Source organism: Podarcis gaigeae (genome assembly GCF_964106915.1).
Source record: "Podarcis gaigeae genome assembly, chromosome: 5".
In the NCBI taxonomy this organism is placed as follows: Eukaryota; Metazoa; Chordata; class Lepidosauria; order Squamata; family Lacertidae; genus Podarcis; species Podarcis gaigeae.
This window is the reverse complement of record NC_139681.1, coordinates 101350168-101367236: the sequence shown is the minus strand read 5'-3', so window position 1 is coordinate 101367236 and position 17069 is coordinate 101350168. Positions and strand designations below refer to the sequence as shown.

General features: G+C 52.1%; 1 protein-coding gene across 16 annotated transcripts in view; it reads right to left on the bottom strand.

Annotated features, from left to right (window-relative positions):
• The window catches only part of DLG1 (discs large MAGUK scaffold protein 1), an 82880-nt gene that overhangs the window by 3550 nt on the left and 62261 nt on the right, over nucleotides 1–17069 (bottom strand). For 9 of the 16 annotated variants that reach the window (XM_083739321.1, XM_083739329.1, XM_083739335.1 and 6 more), the window contains 7 exons: nucleotides 13722–13836; nucleotides 11459–11635; nucleotides 10090–10159; nucleotides 6359–6458; nucleotides 3242–3283; nucleotides 2275–2325; nucleotides 1636–1737 (listed from right to left, as the gene is read on the bottom strand). In XM_083739321.1, coding sequence (XP_083595447.1) covers nucleotides 1636–1737; nucleotides 2275–2325; nucleotides 3242–3283; nucleotides 6359–6458; nucleotides 10090–10159; nucleotides 11459–11635; nucleotides 13722–13836 — 657 coding nt within the window. Of the gene's footprint in view, nucleotides 1–1635; nucleotides 1738–2274; nucleotides 2326–3241; nucleotides 3284–5897; nucleotides 5932–6358; nucleotides 6459–10089; nucleotides 10160–11458; nucleotides 11636–13721; nucleotides 13837–17069 lie in introns of all 16 variants that reach the window. The other 7 variants (XM_083739333.1, XM_083739334.1, XM_083739323.1 and 4 more) reach the window with 2 other exon arrangements.

Here is a 17069-nt window from a genome sequence, read left to right as displayed (position 1 = left end):
CAGCCAACTACCTGCCTTGTGTGGACCAAGCCCTAGCTTGCAAAGCCCTAACTCCTCCTGCACCGAGTCCATTCTATTGCCTTCCTGGATTGACAGGAGCAAGAAGCACTGGGGGGTGTTGTCTGCACACTGGTGATGCTCCAGCAGGTTTGGAAAGGAAGAACCCAGGGATGCCAGCAGGCAGGGGGAATGAAGGGGGGGCAAACGGGGACAGGGCAGAACAAGGCCAGGGCTGGGGGATCTCATAGCCTCCGTGGGCCAGATCCTTATCAAGATGGGCCACATGGGCAAGATCTGACAGGCAGGCAGTGGGGTGTGCACATCTAGCAGCTCTGCAAAGAAGCCTTGGAGGCAGCCTCTCCCTTCCATTCCCACGGCACTTGGCACCAAGAGCCTGAAGCCCATCTCCATGACTGAAGAGGCAAAGTGCCCTTTGAGCCAGCTCCCAACCCCCACCCCAATTAAAGGACAGCCCTTTGCTCTGTTGAACCCTTAAAAGGGAAGGAAAAGGGCTACAATCTTTGCTTATCAGCTGATGAGCAGATTAAATCCTGCTGCCGAGGCTGCATGATCCCATTCCCTGTGTAGGATCAAAATACTGCCCTCAGAAGGTGCCAGGCTGGTGTGGTTTGGGCAAGGGTCTAAGGCAGTGGCTTTCAACCCTGGGGTGCCTTGGGCAACCCTGGCCTCTGTTCCTCTTTCCTCAGATGCCCTCTTGTGTCTCTGCCTCCCAAAGGCTGGTGCAGCTGTTTATTGCAGCAGCCCTGGCTCTAGGCTCCCTGGGCGAATGGTGCCTCTGGGTGGGGCAGCTCAGAGACCAGGGGCCCGAGGAGAGGGGAGAGGAGGCTGAGGGTGTTCGAAAAAGGGTGAGAAGCTGCCAGATCTGCAGGCAAGGGGGGACCTAACTGAGCCCCTGAGTCCCACAGGGGAGCTGCAGAAAGAAGGTAGTTGGTCAAGGGAGCCGTGGACTCAAAAAGGTTGAAAGTCTCTGGTCTAAGGAGCCAAACTGGGACAGGGGCCAGAGGTGCCCCCCTCCCCACAAATGAGGCAATGAAAGTGTGCTTTGACAGGTTGGCCAGCCCATGAGGCCCAGGGGAAAGCACGTCCAATGCCAAAGAAGATGATGATGATGATGATGATAATTCATTTATATCCCGCCCTCCCCAGCCGAAGCCGGGCTCAGAGCGGCTAAGAACCGTAAAAGATAATACAACGTTCTAAAATCATTTCATTATGGAATCAGTTCAAGTCAAATTAATGGCAAGATGCTAGGAGGACGCTGCGCCCAGGAGCTTCTCTTGGCTCCTGACTGAGAAAGGGTCTTCTCTCCCGGCTTGTGCTTGGCTGGGGACTGCATGGAAGGGCTCTTGAGGGCAAGAGGCACTCTGCTTGCAGCCAGGCAATGCCCAGAGCTGCCCAAGGGAGGCCCTGGGTGTCCCCTTGCCAAGCAGGAGGACTCTGGCCCCCGCAAGGGCTCTGCACTCACTGCTGGCTCCAAGCCCAACCACATGCAACTGCAGCTCCTCACACCCGTGCACTATCACCCTGGCCCGCTCTTTCCCAAGCTGAAACACACTTTCTGTGCTGCTTGCCTGTGTGACAAAACCTTCCCTGGTAGGCCTTCGCCATACATACGTGGAACACAGGATCCGAACTCGTCAGGGAATTCGGAGATGAGGTCGTCATTGATCCGGTCTTTCATGGGTCCCAGAACAATCACAGGCCGCGTGTAGTTGACTGAAGGGGGAACAGACCCAGGAGTCAGAGAAGAAGGAAAACAACCAACAACCTCCTGTCCCTTCCCCAAATTTCTGGAGGTCAAAGGCTCGCCTAAGCCAGCTCCCCACCCCCGTCCACCTGCCAGCAGGAGTCCCTCTTGGGCATTCTGCTCATTCCAGAGCTTTGCTCGGCAAGAATGCAGGTGAAGGCCTTTCCTGTGGCCATGGCCAAGTTACGGGAGACATTGATCTGACGGCTTCCCTTCCGACGGCAGGGGTGAGGAACCTCCAGCCCACAGCCCTAGTTGGGACAGCACATACCCCCCCCCCACACACACTTGAGGTCCAAAGGAAGCAACTCCAGAGCAATGGCTGGGAGCTTGAAGGGAGCCCTCCGTACTTCCTTCGCAGAAGGTCCTCGGGCAGCCAAGGGCACTGGGTGCCAACTAGCCTGGTGGTGCTGAAAGCGAGCCCTTGGGAGGTGTGCTTGCAAAGGAGAGCCAAAGGCCTCTGTGGCCTCCAGGGCTTTTGGTTTTATATGCAACACGCTACAAACCTTCCTGCTGAGTAACAGGCTCGTAAGAGAGGACGTATTCCTCTTGGCCACCTGCAAATTCAGATACACCAGTTTAGAGCTGGAATGTAGTGTCTGCGTAAAATAATACAGATGTACAAACGTATCTCTCATTTATAAGACTTCAGGATAAAAAAACCTGGTATAGAAGCCAGATAGGAAATTAATAAGCACCACTGTCTGTATATATGTGGTGAGCCACAATCTACTCTTAATTATATTTCGATTAAGGTGAGTTTATTGTGGTGATCTTAATAGGTATGCCTCAGTTTTAAGTAACATAGCTAAAGAAGCGACTGGGGGACGCTGTTTGTCACACACTCAACATTTCACATGTGGCCACAGGCCCAGAAATTATGAGTGACCCCTCCTGCCGCATCTCTAGAATCTTATTGAGGCTAGAAGACACAGGACTCTATGGTCAGGTGGCTTGAGAGTGCTCAGGGAGTGGAAGACTTTGGATATGATGCCTTAAGCCAAAAACTACATAAGAGAAAAATTAAAAAACACAAGAACAAGGGATACGTTAACAGACTGAAATTAAACAACAGAACAACGGAGTAAATTAAGCACAAGTTTAGGCCAGCAGTGCAGCAATGCAGCTAAAAGAGAACCGGTCTCTTGCCTGGAGTGGAGCTTCCTGAGAGGCGAGGGGTCTGTGAGGATCAGCTGCTGATCCGACCCTCTCACACTCCCAGCAACCGGCCTATCCAGCAGAGCGGAGGCACCACGGAAGGAGGGGGTCCGTTGCTCAGGTGCCCGGCCCAGGTAAGCTGGACTGGGGAAGAGCCCCATCGCAAGAGCCAAAGCTTGACCCCCCAGCAGAGTTCAGGTACGCTCTGCTGCCGAATGGGCGCCTTCAGAGATGCTTCTAGCTGCAGGGAAAGCCAAGCAAGCCTTCCTAGCCTGCCCCAAAGGGAGGTGTGGGGAAGGGCCCCAAGACACTCACGGTAGCTGCTTTCGCTGTCGCTGGCATTGGACGTCACGTGCTCTGAAACGGGAACAGGAAGGAGAAAATGAGGAGCTGCACCAGACCAGAAAGAATTCCCAAAGAAGAGCAAGACAAGGACAAGTGCCAGGCGGGGCTGCCATGACTCTCTCTCCACGCTCAATGAATGTGACAGGGCTGGGGCTGGGCTGAGTGCACTCCACCAAAAGGCAAGAGGACGTCTGGAAGCAGACACAGAACAAGGTGGCCCAAACCCCAGAGGAGTTTCTGCGACTTCCCAACTCTGCCTGGCGCTCAGAGCCAGTGGGAGAAGCACAGGGCACAGAGGGGGCCTCCGTTCACATCCAGGCCATTGGTGCCTCCTTGGGGATCTGCCAAACCTGCAGCATGTGTCATGGCCAGAGAGGTTGCCACCACGAGGGCCAGATGGAGCCGGGAAAACCGGTGGGTCAGGCCAGAAAGGCCACTGGGAGGCTGAAAGCGCTGCTCTGCCTCTCCCCACCGAGGGTCTAAACTGCAGCCATGCACCAGGTCATCTGGCAAAGGCTCACAGCAGGAGCTGGGAGGGCGCAAGAGGGGTTAGAAAGGGGTTCAGCGGCCTAGAGTGCGGAAGAACCTGCTGAAGCCCACGTCTTCTCAATGCAGCTTTGGCGAAGGCACAAGCATTTAACTTGTCAGGAACTATAAACGTATTTGAAGAAGACCTGGCCTAGGAAATCTCCATCTTGGAAGCAGCCCCAGGGAAGGCCGCCAAGTCACTGGGCAGGAGACAGGCGACTCTGCTTCAGGGGCTGGAAAGCTGTGAGCTGCCAGCAATTACAAGCATGCAAACATCTTTTTGAGCTTCCAGAGCACTCCTGCCACACCAAGAGGTATTCCAAAGAAGGACAGATAAGGATACTCTGGAGGCACAAGGACCCACCAGGAACCCTCTTGTGTGGAGACGAGGCCAAATGGCAACAGTCAGAACTGGAAGTGGTTTCGGCTGTAGGGGAACCTCAGGATCTCTCTGTGCTGAAGGTGATTCGGTATGTGGAGGTAAGCCTCTTCTAGGTCTACAGAGGCATGAAAATTCAGACTGCAGAGCGCCCTGCCAATAAAAAGTGACTCTATCCTGAATTTTTGATGGTGGATGAATTGTTTGAGGAATTTCAGGTCTAAGACTTGTTGCATTTGGGTACCATTAAAAAAGATAAAGTCAGTCCTCAAGAAACAGTCTTTGTGTGTAACTGCCTCAACAACCTGAACTCTGAGAAGATGAAGAATGGTGAGATTACTGCAACACGTTATCAATAGGGCTGCCTCTGAAGGCAGTTCGGAAACTTCAGCTGGTGCAGAATTTGGTGGCCAAGCTGCTCACAGGGGCAAGACCCTCTGAGCCTATTGCACCTATCCTGGCCTGACTGCACTGGTGGAGTGCCTTCTGTCAGCTTCAGTTGGGGCTCAGGACCTCAACACCTTAAGAACCGCCTTTCCCCATACAAGCGGACCCAGATCCACACTTGTCACCTGAGGCCCTTCTCTATGTCCCCGTTACCAGAGAGGTTTGGAGGGTGACAGCATGAGAACAGGACTTTTCTGTGGTGACTCCCTGATTGTGGAACGCTCTCACCAGAGAAGCTCGCCTGGTACCATCATTACATGTCTTCAGTCGCCAGGCCAAAACATTCCTTTTTACCCAAGCCTCTGGCCATTAAATAATTTATGGTCTGTTAAAGGAGGGGAAGTTATTGAGCTTATTTTATCATTATGATTTTTATTCTGTGTTCTTAGTGTTGTACATCACCCTGGAATCTTTTGATAAAGGGCAGCAAATAAATAATAATAATAATTATCTATTTAGGCACCTTGTGAAAACATTTCTCTATAACCAGGCATTCGGCTGATTAACATTCTATAGCCTTTTAAATTGTGGGAGGATGGTTATTGGTCTATTTTTGTTTGATCATGTATTTTGTCTTCTCATTTTGCATTTTTATGCTGTGAACTTCCATGTGATCTTTGGATGAAGAATAGCATACAAATTTATTAAATAATAGTAAAATAATAATAATGATGATGATGATGTTTTCTTCAGGATCAGTAAGCACCTCTTTTAAAACATCCCCACCAAAAAGCTCAAGTCCCTCATAAATACTTGTTGAAAGGGTCCCCCCTGGCCATTGTATCTGCTGAGCCAACACCAGGGGACCCGTGGAGAATGGAGGAGAACCCCAGGTGAGATCTACGGCAGAGCTGCATATGGCTAGAGGCTCTAGCCAGAAAGAGGAAACAGATCCAGCAAGCCGTTTGACAGAGGCATAGACTCCCTCAGAAGGTGGTGGGCTCTCCTTCCTTGGAGGTTTCCAAGCAGAGGTTGGATGGCCAAATGTCTAGTTGGGATTCCTGTACTGCAGGGGGTTGGACTAGATGACCCTTGGTGTCCCTTCCAACTCTACGATTCAATGACTTTTGTGCTTGCCAAACAGGGAAAGGTTTCCCAGCCTCCCAACCAAAAAGTAAATGGAAGTGGCATGACTTGGAGGAGGAGATGGCAAGCAAGTGTGGAGGAAAGAGACCCCGGGAAGAATGAGCCTGGGCCCCTGGAGGAGAAGGCCTTTCCTTCTGTCTGGGTGAGAGGAGGGGCTCAGGGGCCTCTGGGGAGAGGGTCACTTACTCAGGCCTTTTGATCCCATGTCTTCAGGGATCTCCTGCAGAGAAGTTCCCAGAGGGCAAGCAATAAAGAGACAATCACAAAGAAAATAACCGTCAGTAGCATATCAATGAGGGGCTACGGCAAGGTGGTCCCAAGAGCGTCTACAGGGGTCCAGGGGGGTGCCCAAAGCTCAGCCAGAAACCCATTTAAGGGCAGCACTTAAAGCTCCTGTCCCTCAAACCCACCTCTGAAAGCCAGAGGCCGCCTGCCTTTTAGCTGCAGCCAACAGAACTCGCTGCCGCCCCCCCCCCCCAATCAGCTGTGGAAGGAGAGCTGGGCCAGCCCCTCCTGAGGATGGCGGCATCTCTGCCCCTGTGGCAGCTCTTGGGACCCCTTCAAGGCAAGGCCACGTCTGGCACGCAAGGCAGGCCCCCCGGCACATCCGCAACTGGCGCTTGCCCTGCCCCCACCCACATACTTACGGTCCACATCACTGGTTTCTTGCTCACTCTGGTCCTTGTTCTTGTAGAAGGGAAATTTTCGGGAAAAGAGGTTCTTTTTACGCTTGTCATTGAATGACTGCTGAAGAAGAGAAGGAAGGAGGGGCAAAACAAAGGAGGTCGAATGTCCAGTGTGTCACAGAGGCCCAGTCCAGCAGCTTGGCAGAGGCCGACTTCTAGGACCACAACATGCAGCAGTTTGAGGCTGGCTGGATCCACAGCCCTTCCTTAGGAGGGGAGGCGGCTGGAGCCAGGGCGGGGGCACGGAGGGAGAGGGGCCTGGGGAGCAAGCGGCCGGCTCCATTCTGAGGGAGCACTGGCTGCGGGGAGGGGCTCTGCCTCTGCAGGCTCCCCACACTAGCCCAGGCACCAGCCCAGTGGGAAACAGCCCCCCCCCCTTCAACTGCTCCTGAGGAAGAAGCAGGGAGCAGCTACAGGGACCTCTTGCAACACAGACTTTCTCAGAGCAAGTCTCAGACAGGGTGGCTGTCCTCTGCAGAGGGCTTCGCGGCAGAGCATCTGCTCTGAATGCAGAAGGGCCCAGGGGCTCCCCCAGGATTTCCAGGTAGGGCAGGAAAAGGATCCCTGCCTAGTACCCTGGAGATCCTCTGTCAGTCAGTGCAGACAATGCTGAGCTGGGTGGACCACTGGTCTGACTGGGCATAAGGCCGTCTGGTGTGCTCTTCTCCCTGTACAAACTCTGGCTGAAAGGCAGTCTATGCAACGGAGACAAATGAAAGGGAGCCAATCTAGCCCCCTTCATCTTCTCAGGAAGGATTCCTGGGCATTTTCAAGGTCAGATGAAGCCACAGCCAGAGGCACAGAGCAGCCTGAGTCGTGATATCTGAGCCGGAGAGCAGTGCCTGGAGGGAACATCCACGTGGCTCATGATCCAAGCACCACAAGCACAAGGGGTCATTGAGACCCCCCCCAGCCACCTGACCCCACACAATGCATGAATATCCAGAGGGACCAGGGACCCTCAGGGGTTACAGCACAAAGAGGATGTCAGAAGCAGCCTGGCCATCTGGATGCCAACCGCTGGCAGCTCAAGCCAGCATGGTCTCTTAGCTGCCACTGAAGTCCAACAGACCCACATGCCGTGGGACCTGCCTGGCCGCGTCTGGTCTCCTCTTCCTGCTGCGTGTCCCTGGTGGCAGCAGAGGAATGGGCAGGGGCAGGGCAGAAGAGCCACAGCTGAAACTCGGGGTTCTTCCACTGGAGCCCCCCTTGGGAAGAAGCTGCTCAGCCTCAACGCGAGCCAAGCCCTCTCCCCAACACCTAGAGAATCATGGAACTGTCAAGTTGGAAGGGACCAGAGGGTCATCTAGTCCAACCCCCTGCAATGCCAGCAAACTGCTGCAGGAGCTCAGCTTAGTCAAGCAGAGCACACCGTGAACAACGTGCGCCTTTGCCTGCTCTGTTTTTAAACCGTTTGGACTGGAAGGCCCAGGGCGCAGCTCCCCACGCAAATTCACCTCCCTGGTAGGAGCTGCCCAAGCCTCTACCTCTGGGAGATCACGGCTAAGAGGGACACATTGGAGCTCTCCTGTCTCCCAGACAACAGCCATTTCCTGTTGTGCAGAGTCTGGAGAGCAACAGCCTCACCTACTGCATGCTGAGTGGTTAGAAGTCGGCTCCATTAGCAAAAAACAAAAAAACAAAACATGGTTAGAAGTAATTATGTTTTGATTTGCAGAAAATATCAGCCATGTGTTTTTAAGGCTCTTACAGGCAGGAGAGTCTTGTTTTTAGTAGTAAGAGTGTATTAACTTTATTAAGCTCTCATAGCCTCTTTGCAGAATTGCATCATTAGTACAAATGGGTTAGAAAAGGAAGCAGAAAAAAACCCACAGGGTAGCGGCCACTCGACATTCTCCTCTTACGCCGGGTGCTCAACGCGGCATAAGCTGATTTTGCCCAGGCAAAAGGACAAGCAGGTCAGTGGCTGGTGCCTGGCATAAAAGGGGGGTGGGGTGGGGGTGGTCCTTGGCAGGACTGTTTGAAAGAAGAAGAGATGGAGGGGGGAACAAGCACACACCTTCAGTTTTCAACACCATCAATTTTGCCTCCTTCTGCTTTGCCATGTTAGGTGCTAGAATTAAGACCAGGCTGCCACATTCCCGAGGCAAAGTAGCCCCTGCCAACAGCAAGCATGCACAGAGTTCCCAGGAAGGTACCAACAAAGAGGAGGAAAGGGGAGGAGAGAGACAGAAAAAGAGAACTGGCAGGACAAGAGGAAGGCCGCCCTCTCAAGAGGGCCATGTTAAGAGGAGGGAAGACAGACAAGACGGGCAGTTCTCTCTCAATGGCAAGCGTAGTTTGGTTTCCACTCAGGGGCTCATGCATGGGTCTGGTGCAGTGTTAGGACATGGGAGCCGTGTGCAAACTTGGCAACAGTCAACATACAAGGCTGTGACTCCAACACAACCAGTTTTCAAAACGGCACGGGACCAGGGCTGTGTGTGCAAATGCAACACCCAAACTCTGTGAGCTGCCCCAAAGGCCCATTTGAACAAAGCGGTATTTGGCTGCACCAGGTGACTAAATGTGTTCTGCTCTTTCTTGCCATAGGGTTAGGGCATCCCCCCCCCCCCAGGGCCTGAGGCTTCCCCAGGCACAAGGGCTGAAATGTGGCTCTGGAAAGGAGACCAGGGAGACCCCTTGGCTCCAGCCCCACATCCTGCAGCTTCCCTGCCCTCCTGCACACACAGCCCAGCCTGGGACCAGCCCCGTTCCAGCACCAGTCTGCTTAAACCCATCCCAGTGCATTCCCAACAGTTCCTTTTCACACAAAGTGTTCAGTGCATACATTTCACGGGGGCGTCTGTAACAGATGTCTGTTAGCACAAGTCATGGAAATATTTTTTTAAAATAAGGTTGCTGGTGTGTTAATTTGGAGTCTACTGTAACTGTTCTACCCTTAAGATTGTGGTATTTCACACAGCTTTGTGAAAAGATAAACATGGCTGATGGTCCACCGAGTCTCCTCCCCTCAGCTGCTCTTCCTCTCTGGTCGGCTGGCCTGCTCCACCCTCTCCTGCCTCTGCTCTCCCCTTCCCTGCTGCCTCCCAGCTGCCCACAAGCAAGTGGTTACGTACCTTCAAGGCTGTCCCTGGGCCCCCAGGGGCGTCAAGGAGGGAGCCAGGAAGCCACAGCCCTCACCTTTCCTCATGATACCCCTTCAAGGGACAGAAGCCAGGAGGTCCCACAAAGGAAACAAAACAGCCAAGTGCACAACATTCCATGGACCATCCATCCATCTCATGCGCTTTCACTCCAAAAGTCTTTTGACTTGAGTTTTCTTGGGTGGTCCCTGACTCTCCTGATTCTAAAGCTGTTTTAAAGGAGGATTTTCCAGAGAGGAACAGACCAGGAATCCTGACAAAGTCCCTTATTCTCTTGTTCCCCAGTAGCCAGTCCTGTACCCTAACAGGAGGCCTGCAAGTGGGGGCCGAAGGCAACACCCCCACCTTCAAAAGCAGGTCCTAGTGGTTCCCTTGTCCCCACTGCCAGCCCCCGAGAGGCCTCTCCTGCTCAACCCTGGATTTCTCTAGTCCTGTCTCCACCTAGGAGATGCCAGACTCACAGGGCGCTGAATCGCTTTCCTGGCCAGTCACCCCCCCCCCCCCAGCCTGTAGGTGAAGTGAGCATGCAAGGCTTTCATTATGACAGAGTTTACAGTAGCAACAGCGTAAAGAGTCCAAACTCACCCCTTTGTCACCTCTTGCTTTAGAGTTGAATTTCACTGTCTTTAAACGAGCTCGTTCCTTCTTCTCAACCCTGCCAGAAAAGCATAAAAAGATTAGTGCATCTGCAGCCCCTGCGCTCTGCGCTCAATCCTGCTGCACCCCATGGCAGAAGCTTGGGGGGGGGGGGCAATCTGGAAAACACATGGGCCTTGGAGGGAGGCCAGGGGAGGCATTGGCCGGCTTTAGCCTGAGGGTCAGGGCAAAGGGGCCTAGAGTCGATGGCCTTCTTTGGATAGCAGAACTGAATGGCTGCTGGAGGGGTCAAGCCACCTGCAAAAGGTGGCTGCAGCAGGGAATCATTCCTGCAACCTTTGTTGTCTTCTCCAAGTCTCATCAGGGAAGCGCCAAGAGTGGCAGCCTCAGACACCAGACCAATATAGGCTGGCTGCTGGAGTCAAGGAACACGGCCAGTTCCAACCAAGCAGCGGTGCTCCTGGTGACCTCTGCTCTTCCTGCCAGGGGGCGGTGGAGGCTTCTTCCCAGCGCACACTGCAGCTTTAGAGGAGAGGCTTTGCTCAGGACAGTGAGAGGGGAGGAAAATGCTGATTTGTTTTGTTTTAAACCTGCATGTTAAAGGCTAAGACCCACTTGGCCCTAATGCACGCTAACCTAGAGTGAGCATTTTGGCTGCTGGAGGCCCATGTGAGTTACCATGGTGGTTCCTGGAGCAAACCATTCATGCCCTCTTGCTAGCAGGAACACTGCAAGATATCAGGGGCACGAGCCCAACGGCCGAATTATGCAGCCGCCAGAATGTGGAGCTGGGAGGGGGTGCACCTCTGTGCTACACCTGGGAAGCATTTTAAAACACTTAAACATGTCTGCAATAGGGAATTTGGTTTGGATGCATAGGACAGAAATTAAGAGTCTTCAAGGCCCGAATCACAGGAAATGGTTTCTTGACATCTTATGTCATATTTGTCAACTGTAGGTAGAACTGTTTGATTATAGGGGCCTGACAAGGTAGCTATGGGAGTTGCAGTGAAGAACAATTCCTGCTACTCCGCAGAGGAGGAAGAGGAGTGTGGTGGTGACTCCTTACGGGGGGCAGAGGCAACAAGTTGCCCAGGGAGGTGTGCTGTCTTCCAAGATTTACGACAGAGAAGTTGCCGTGTCTCAAAAAGCCCGCTGACCACAACCCCTTCCTTCTGATTCATGGAGGTACAAAAGATACTGCCAGGCACCGCCTTCGACATCTAGCAAGGCTCTATGAGACTGCGGGCAGGAAGGGGGAGGGTCTTGGGGCACAGGTGGTCTTCTCAACACTCCCTCTTGTTGAAGGTTGTGGCCCAGGAAGAGAGGAAAACCCCAGCAGGAAAGAGAGGGCTACCTGCGCTTGCTGGGGATGACGCCAACCTCGTCCCTCTCGCCATCTGGCATCACCGGCCGTGCCTGCCACCACTCATCATCAGAAGCGTTGATGACATGGAGGATGTCGCCAAATCGGAAATTCAGGCCCTGGCTTGGGAGGCCACTGTCTTTTGTCTTGTCGTAGTCAAAGAGGGCTCTGGAGGCACAAGGGGAGCACATGTGATGAGTAAGGAAACAAAGGCCCCACTGGCAAGCTGTCATCACTTGCCTCCCTTGGAACTGTCAGTATATGGATCATCATCAGCAACTGCAGCAACAGTCTCTCCACTTCCCTGTTGTGGCTCAAAGGAACTGCCTTGCAGTCAAACTGGGCGGCGGCAGAAGAGGAGCCCAGTCCTTCTCCTCCAGCAGCTCCGCCTTGATGCCGGCTGTGTGAGAGCAAGCAGCTTCCTCCCCCCAGGCACAAGGTCTCTAGTGCTGAGCCCCCTTGTGCTCCTGGCTCTCTCTCTGCTCTGTCGGAAGGGGTCTATGAGTCGCCCAGGAAATAACTTACAATTCTCCTCCTAATGCACTCAAGTGTTTAACAAGCCTCATGGCTCCTCCTAGACCAACACACTCACTGCAGCATCAGTGCTCACAGACCAGACAGAACTCTAGTCTGTGGCAGCTTATGCCATGATACATTTGCTCAGGACCCTTTGTTATTGCTGCAAAGGACAAATCTGACTATTCCACCTTAGTCATGAGACCTTGTTGTGGTTTGACATTGCTACTTTTAAGTCTATTAACAGTTGCAAAGATGGAAAGCCCAAGAGAGAAGAAACCATTTATTCAAAAGCCCAAGGAGTTTCAGAGAAATTTGTCAAGGCATCATTATGAATTAACACGGTCTAGTCCTCCTCTTGCTGATCAAAACCTCAGTCTTACGGACACGAAGCACGGGGTTTAATTTGCACCCTACCAGCACCAGCAGGACAAAGAGGCCTGTCCACAAAGATCTGACTTGAGCCTCCTGTCCTTGCCTGGAGACTTTCACCCCGTCTCCCATGGAGGGAAGGACACTCAAGACCCAGCAGACCAAACAAAGCAGCCAGCAGTCAAGGCAACTGTTCAGCCACTCTGAGAACAGGCTGCTGGACTAGATGGGCCAGATTGAGCAGCCTCTTCTGGTGTTCCGGATGTCAGCATTTTCATTCTCCCGTTGCTGGATATGTGATTGTTACATCACATGTCTGTGTTTATTTTCCAGGCTTGGAAATTGTACTTTTGTACCTACTTACTTTCTCTCTCTCTTGGAGAAGATGTGTGAGGACGCCATGATTGCTTTGTTCTGTACATATTGCTTAATAAATTACTTAGAATGCCACACCTAAGCTCCACATCGTTTCTGCTCTACTCTGCTGATTGAGTGTGCACATATCTCCGGATATGTGTTGCTAGTGCACACCGGGACTGGATGGATGTCCCGGGCTGCGCTTCATCAGGAAGATGCCTGGAGAGGTTTGTCTTGGGCCGTGGGCTGCGTGTGCCCCCCAGGCATGTTCCGACACCCAAGTCCCCTCCTTATGTACCAGGCAATGAGAGAATGGGGCAGTTGAGCTTACAGAGGTTTCTGGCAGGCAGGTGGCCTCCCGCATCTGCAGCTACTGACTGTTCAACAACATCAGCCGCCACCCACCGCCTCTCCTTCTCCCCAAGAGAAAGGCAGAACGCCCCCCCCCCACCCTCTTGCAGTCAGCTGCCCTTTTGACAAGCCTCCCGACTTCAGCAATGGAGGCACAGGCTGCCTGCAAGCGCTCTGCCCCGGAACCGCTAAGCTGCAAGGCAACTAACCAGCAAGCCCTCCAGTCGTTCAGCTCACGTTCCTCCACCTCCGTCCATCATGGAATCCCTTTGGCCACTGCTAGCTCTCCATAAGCCAGCTTGCCATTCTGGGTGACAGACAAAGGTGCAACCCTGGTCAGCAATTCTGCCCCTTGGGGAGGTCACAGTGCAACACATGCCTGCAGAACCAGAATTCTGGGAGACCCCTGCTGCCCTCCTAGGTGCATGCCAGCAAACCTTGGCAACTTCTTCTGGGATATTCTTGATCTTGAAAATTGCATTCAAGCAAGAAAGCCAATTTCCCCAAGACCATTTGATTGCTCCAAGGTGACTGAGCCAACCACAAAGAGAGCGCCAGCAAAGCTGCCTCCTGTCTCCGCATCCTCTGAGGAACAAGCCCAGTCACCAAAGAGCAGCTCCTGGGCAGGTCCCACCAACTGGCTCAGAAGGCAACTTACCTGACATAGAGAGACCGTTTCTGGCTTGTCCGCAGGGACCCCGACCCCGAACTGATGCTGCTGCTCATCATCTGCTCTCGCAAGTCGTGTATTTTAGCTTCAAAACGGCTGTATTCTGACAAACAGAAATGAAAAAGGAGAATGCTGCTAGCTCAAAATAAGCCAGCATCTTGGACCCCTACAACTACAGCTGCTGCTGCTGCTGCTGCGAAGTGTGCTCCCTCCAAAGGCTTCAAGTTCTGCTGTGTTTTCCACAGTCTAGATTTTGTGACAAACGATGAAGTCTCTCCGGCATTCTTTCTCTCCCTGGCATAAAACCAGAATTTTAACTCTCTGAAAATGTGCACACCACATTTCAATTGAAGTGGCTCAAAACAAAATGGTTTAAACCCACAGTATATATAAAACAAAATATTAAAAATAAGCACACCCCCAAGTCCCCAGAGCCATGCAGAATTACAATATGGAATTCCAAGACAGGACCCAGCACTGCCCAGAATGGGCAGACTTCAGGCTTGCTGGATCTACTCTGCCCTTTGCCAGAAGAGCCGTTTGCACAAGGCAGGACAACTAGAGCACAAAAGCGCATTTTGAGCCTAGGACTGAACTGAGCTCATCACCACAGTCCGTTCTGGGTTGGCTTTATTCATTTCAGTAGCCTAACGTAGCTTGAGAAAGCTGTTTGTTGTTGCTATTGGTTAACCAGCTGGGAGTCAGAAACCCTCCTTGCCGATCTACTGGCAGATCCCAATTACCTTCTGCTGACCACCAGCTCAACAAGCTACCCCTACCCCCAGGTATGCCTGCAGGGAACATGCCTGGCAAACGTCCGGGGGAGAAAATTCCCCTCTCTGGATACCAACCACCAGACCACTGTCGGTGGCAACAAGACAACACCAGAAGCACCATGGCTGCTTCTAAGCAAGGAGAATCCTTTGCACAGCGTAGCACTAGCGTAGCACCAGGGGTTCTGTGAGCACTTCCTGGCCAGCCAGCCAGAGCAAAGAGCTGGCAAAGGGCCCTTGCAGGGGCAATTCTGGCGGAGATTTTTTGCAACGGCTTGGTTGCCACCTGCAAGAAAACACTCCAGCTGCATCTCCCTCCTTCCTCCCACTCTAATCTGCACTAACTGGATTGCCTTCTCCAGCAAGACAAAGCCCCGACCAGGGGCCCCTGCTAACCCTGGCAGGGCTGCGTTTGCTCGTCTGATCTCATGGCGCTCTACTCACATGCCTCTCTCCAGCTGATGGGTCCAGCCAAAGCAAGCCAAGCACCTTTCACTAAAGCAGCCAGGAAGCAGCAGAACTCACGGCAGCTCTGCTTCTCAGTCCTCCTGGGCAGAAGCCGCACCTCCGCCCTCTCTGCCTGCTGCCCACGTGACTCGGATTAAAGCCAGTCCAGGCTGGGAGCACATGCAGAGCAAGGGAAGGGGAGCCCATCAGGACCATCACCTGCTCCGGAAGGTGCAGAGAGGCTTGTGCCAACGGCAGCCTTGGCTAGTCTGACTTCCTCCCCACCCTCCACACAATTGGCTGCAGAGTCCAGATCACGATCCCATCAAAGAGAAACTGGACATCTCTTGAAAGGACACAGTGGTCTCTTTCATACCACGGCCAGAAGGAAAAATCAGCAGTGAAGGTCGTAGGCTTGGATGAAGAAACACAAAGCACCTCTGGGGAAAAGGCAGCCTGGTGCCAGGAGGGGCTTCCATGCCCAACTCACCCAGCCGCCTGCCTGCTGCTTCTGCCCTGTCACTCCACGGCCATTATGGAAATGGCACACATCCAACTTGGGCGCATGGCGACAAGCAGCTCCTTCCTTCGCCAGCAGCGCCAGACCAAGGGGCCAGGGGCTTGGCAGCCTCCTGCAGGCGGAGCTTTGGAGATCAGCAAGTGGTGGGATCCTGGCTGGCTCAGACCCTCCTTTCTATGGCACAAGCCTATTTCTCAGGCTCCTGCTTGAAGTGCTATTTGAAAGCAACACTATAAGTAACTTAACTTAGTGCACAGAAAGTTGAACTTTACCTGGGAACTAAAGCTTCCCACCTCCAACTGGCACAGATAACCAGAGCAGATGATTGTGATCAGAGAGCTGGTGCTGTGATGTTTTCACTGTAACTATCAGTATGTTCTGAATAGAGTTTTAATATTTGTATCAATATATAGTTTTAATTCCATGTTTGTTTTCCAATGATAGCTTCATTCTCTCTTTGTGTTTTTAGCCGCTCTTATTTTATCTGTAAGCTGCCTTGAGCCCGTCAGGGAAAAAGGCAGGGTATAAATAAATTAATCATTGTCATCATCTAAGCCAGCACAGGGAGGGAAAGGGGGGGGGGGAGATCCCAGCTCCCCTCACCCACAGGCTTTTTGCTTTTGTTTTGAACAGTCTTTATTATTGTTGTTTAAAAAGTTCTTTGTTACAAAACAATTTACATAAAAGAGAAACAAAACATAAAACACCATAAACAAGCCATAGACACTAACTAACAACATATCAACATATTAGTGTATTTTTCATCTCTGTTGGAAGCCGCCCAGAGTGGCTGGGGAAACCCAGCCAGATGGGCGGGGTACAAATAATAAATTATTATTATTATTATTATTATTATTATTATTATTATTATTATCATCATCATCATCATCATCATCATCATCATCATCTAGTGGTACCTCGGATTAAGAACTTAATTCATTCCAGAACTCTGTTCTTAACCTGAAACTGTTCTTAACCTGAGGTACTATTTCTGGGTTAGCGGAGTCTGTAACCTGAAGCCTCTGTAACCCAAGGTAACACTGTACCTTAACTTCTGATTCACCTCATTGTACCTCTTACACCTTATTAATCTATATGCACTTTCTTATTTTTTCTGTTACTTATCAAGAGTAATTTTTACTTTTATGGTTTCCTTGTAATTCAAGATTCAATCTAAATCTGTCAGGAGATTTGCATTATCACAGTACTTTTTGAGATATTCTTGGAATATTGTCCAATCTTTACTCGTTTTGAACAGTCAACTCTCTACCCCGGAAGAGAAGATGTTGGGAGCAAAGGTGTTTCTGTCCCTCTTCAAACGTAGCTCAGTGCAGATTCTGGGAGCTCGTGACCAGAGCCTGCAAACTGGCCTTGCAAACAGGGGGAAGGATTGCTGGAGGAGACTGAAGAGAGTGAAGCCTGTGTCTTTGGGAGCCTGAGGATGTGGCTGATTGCTCTGCTGGAGCACAAGATCAGATGGGGAGGAGTGACAGCTGAGCGGAAGCCAGCCTGAGGGAGCAGCTAGCAGCCAGCAGCAGGCAACCTTAACGCAGTGCAGATGCTGGGAGCTTGCCAACAGGGATGTTTGCAAGGGTG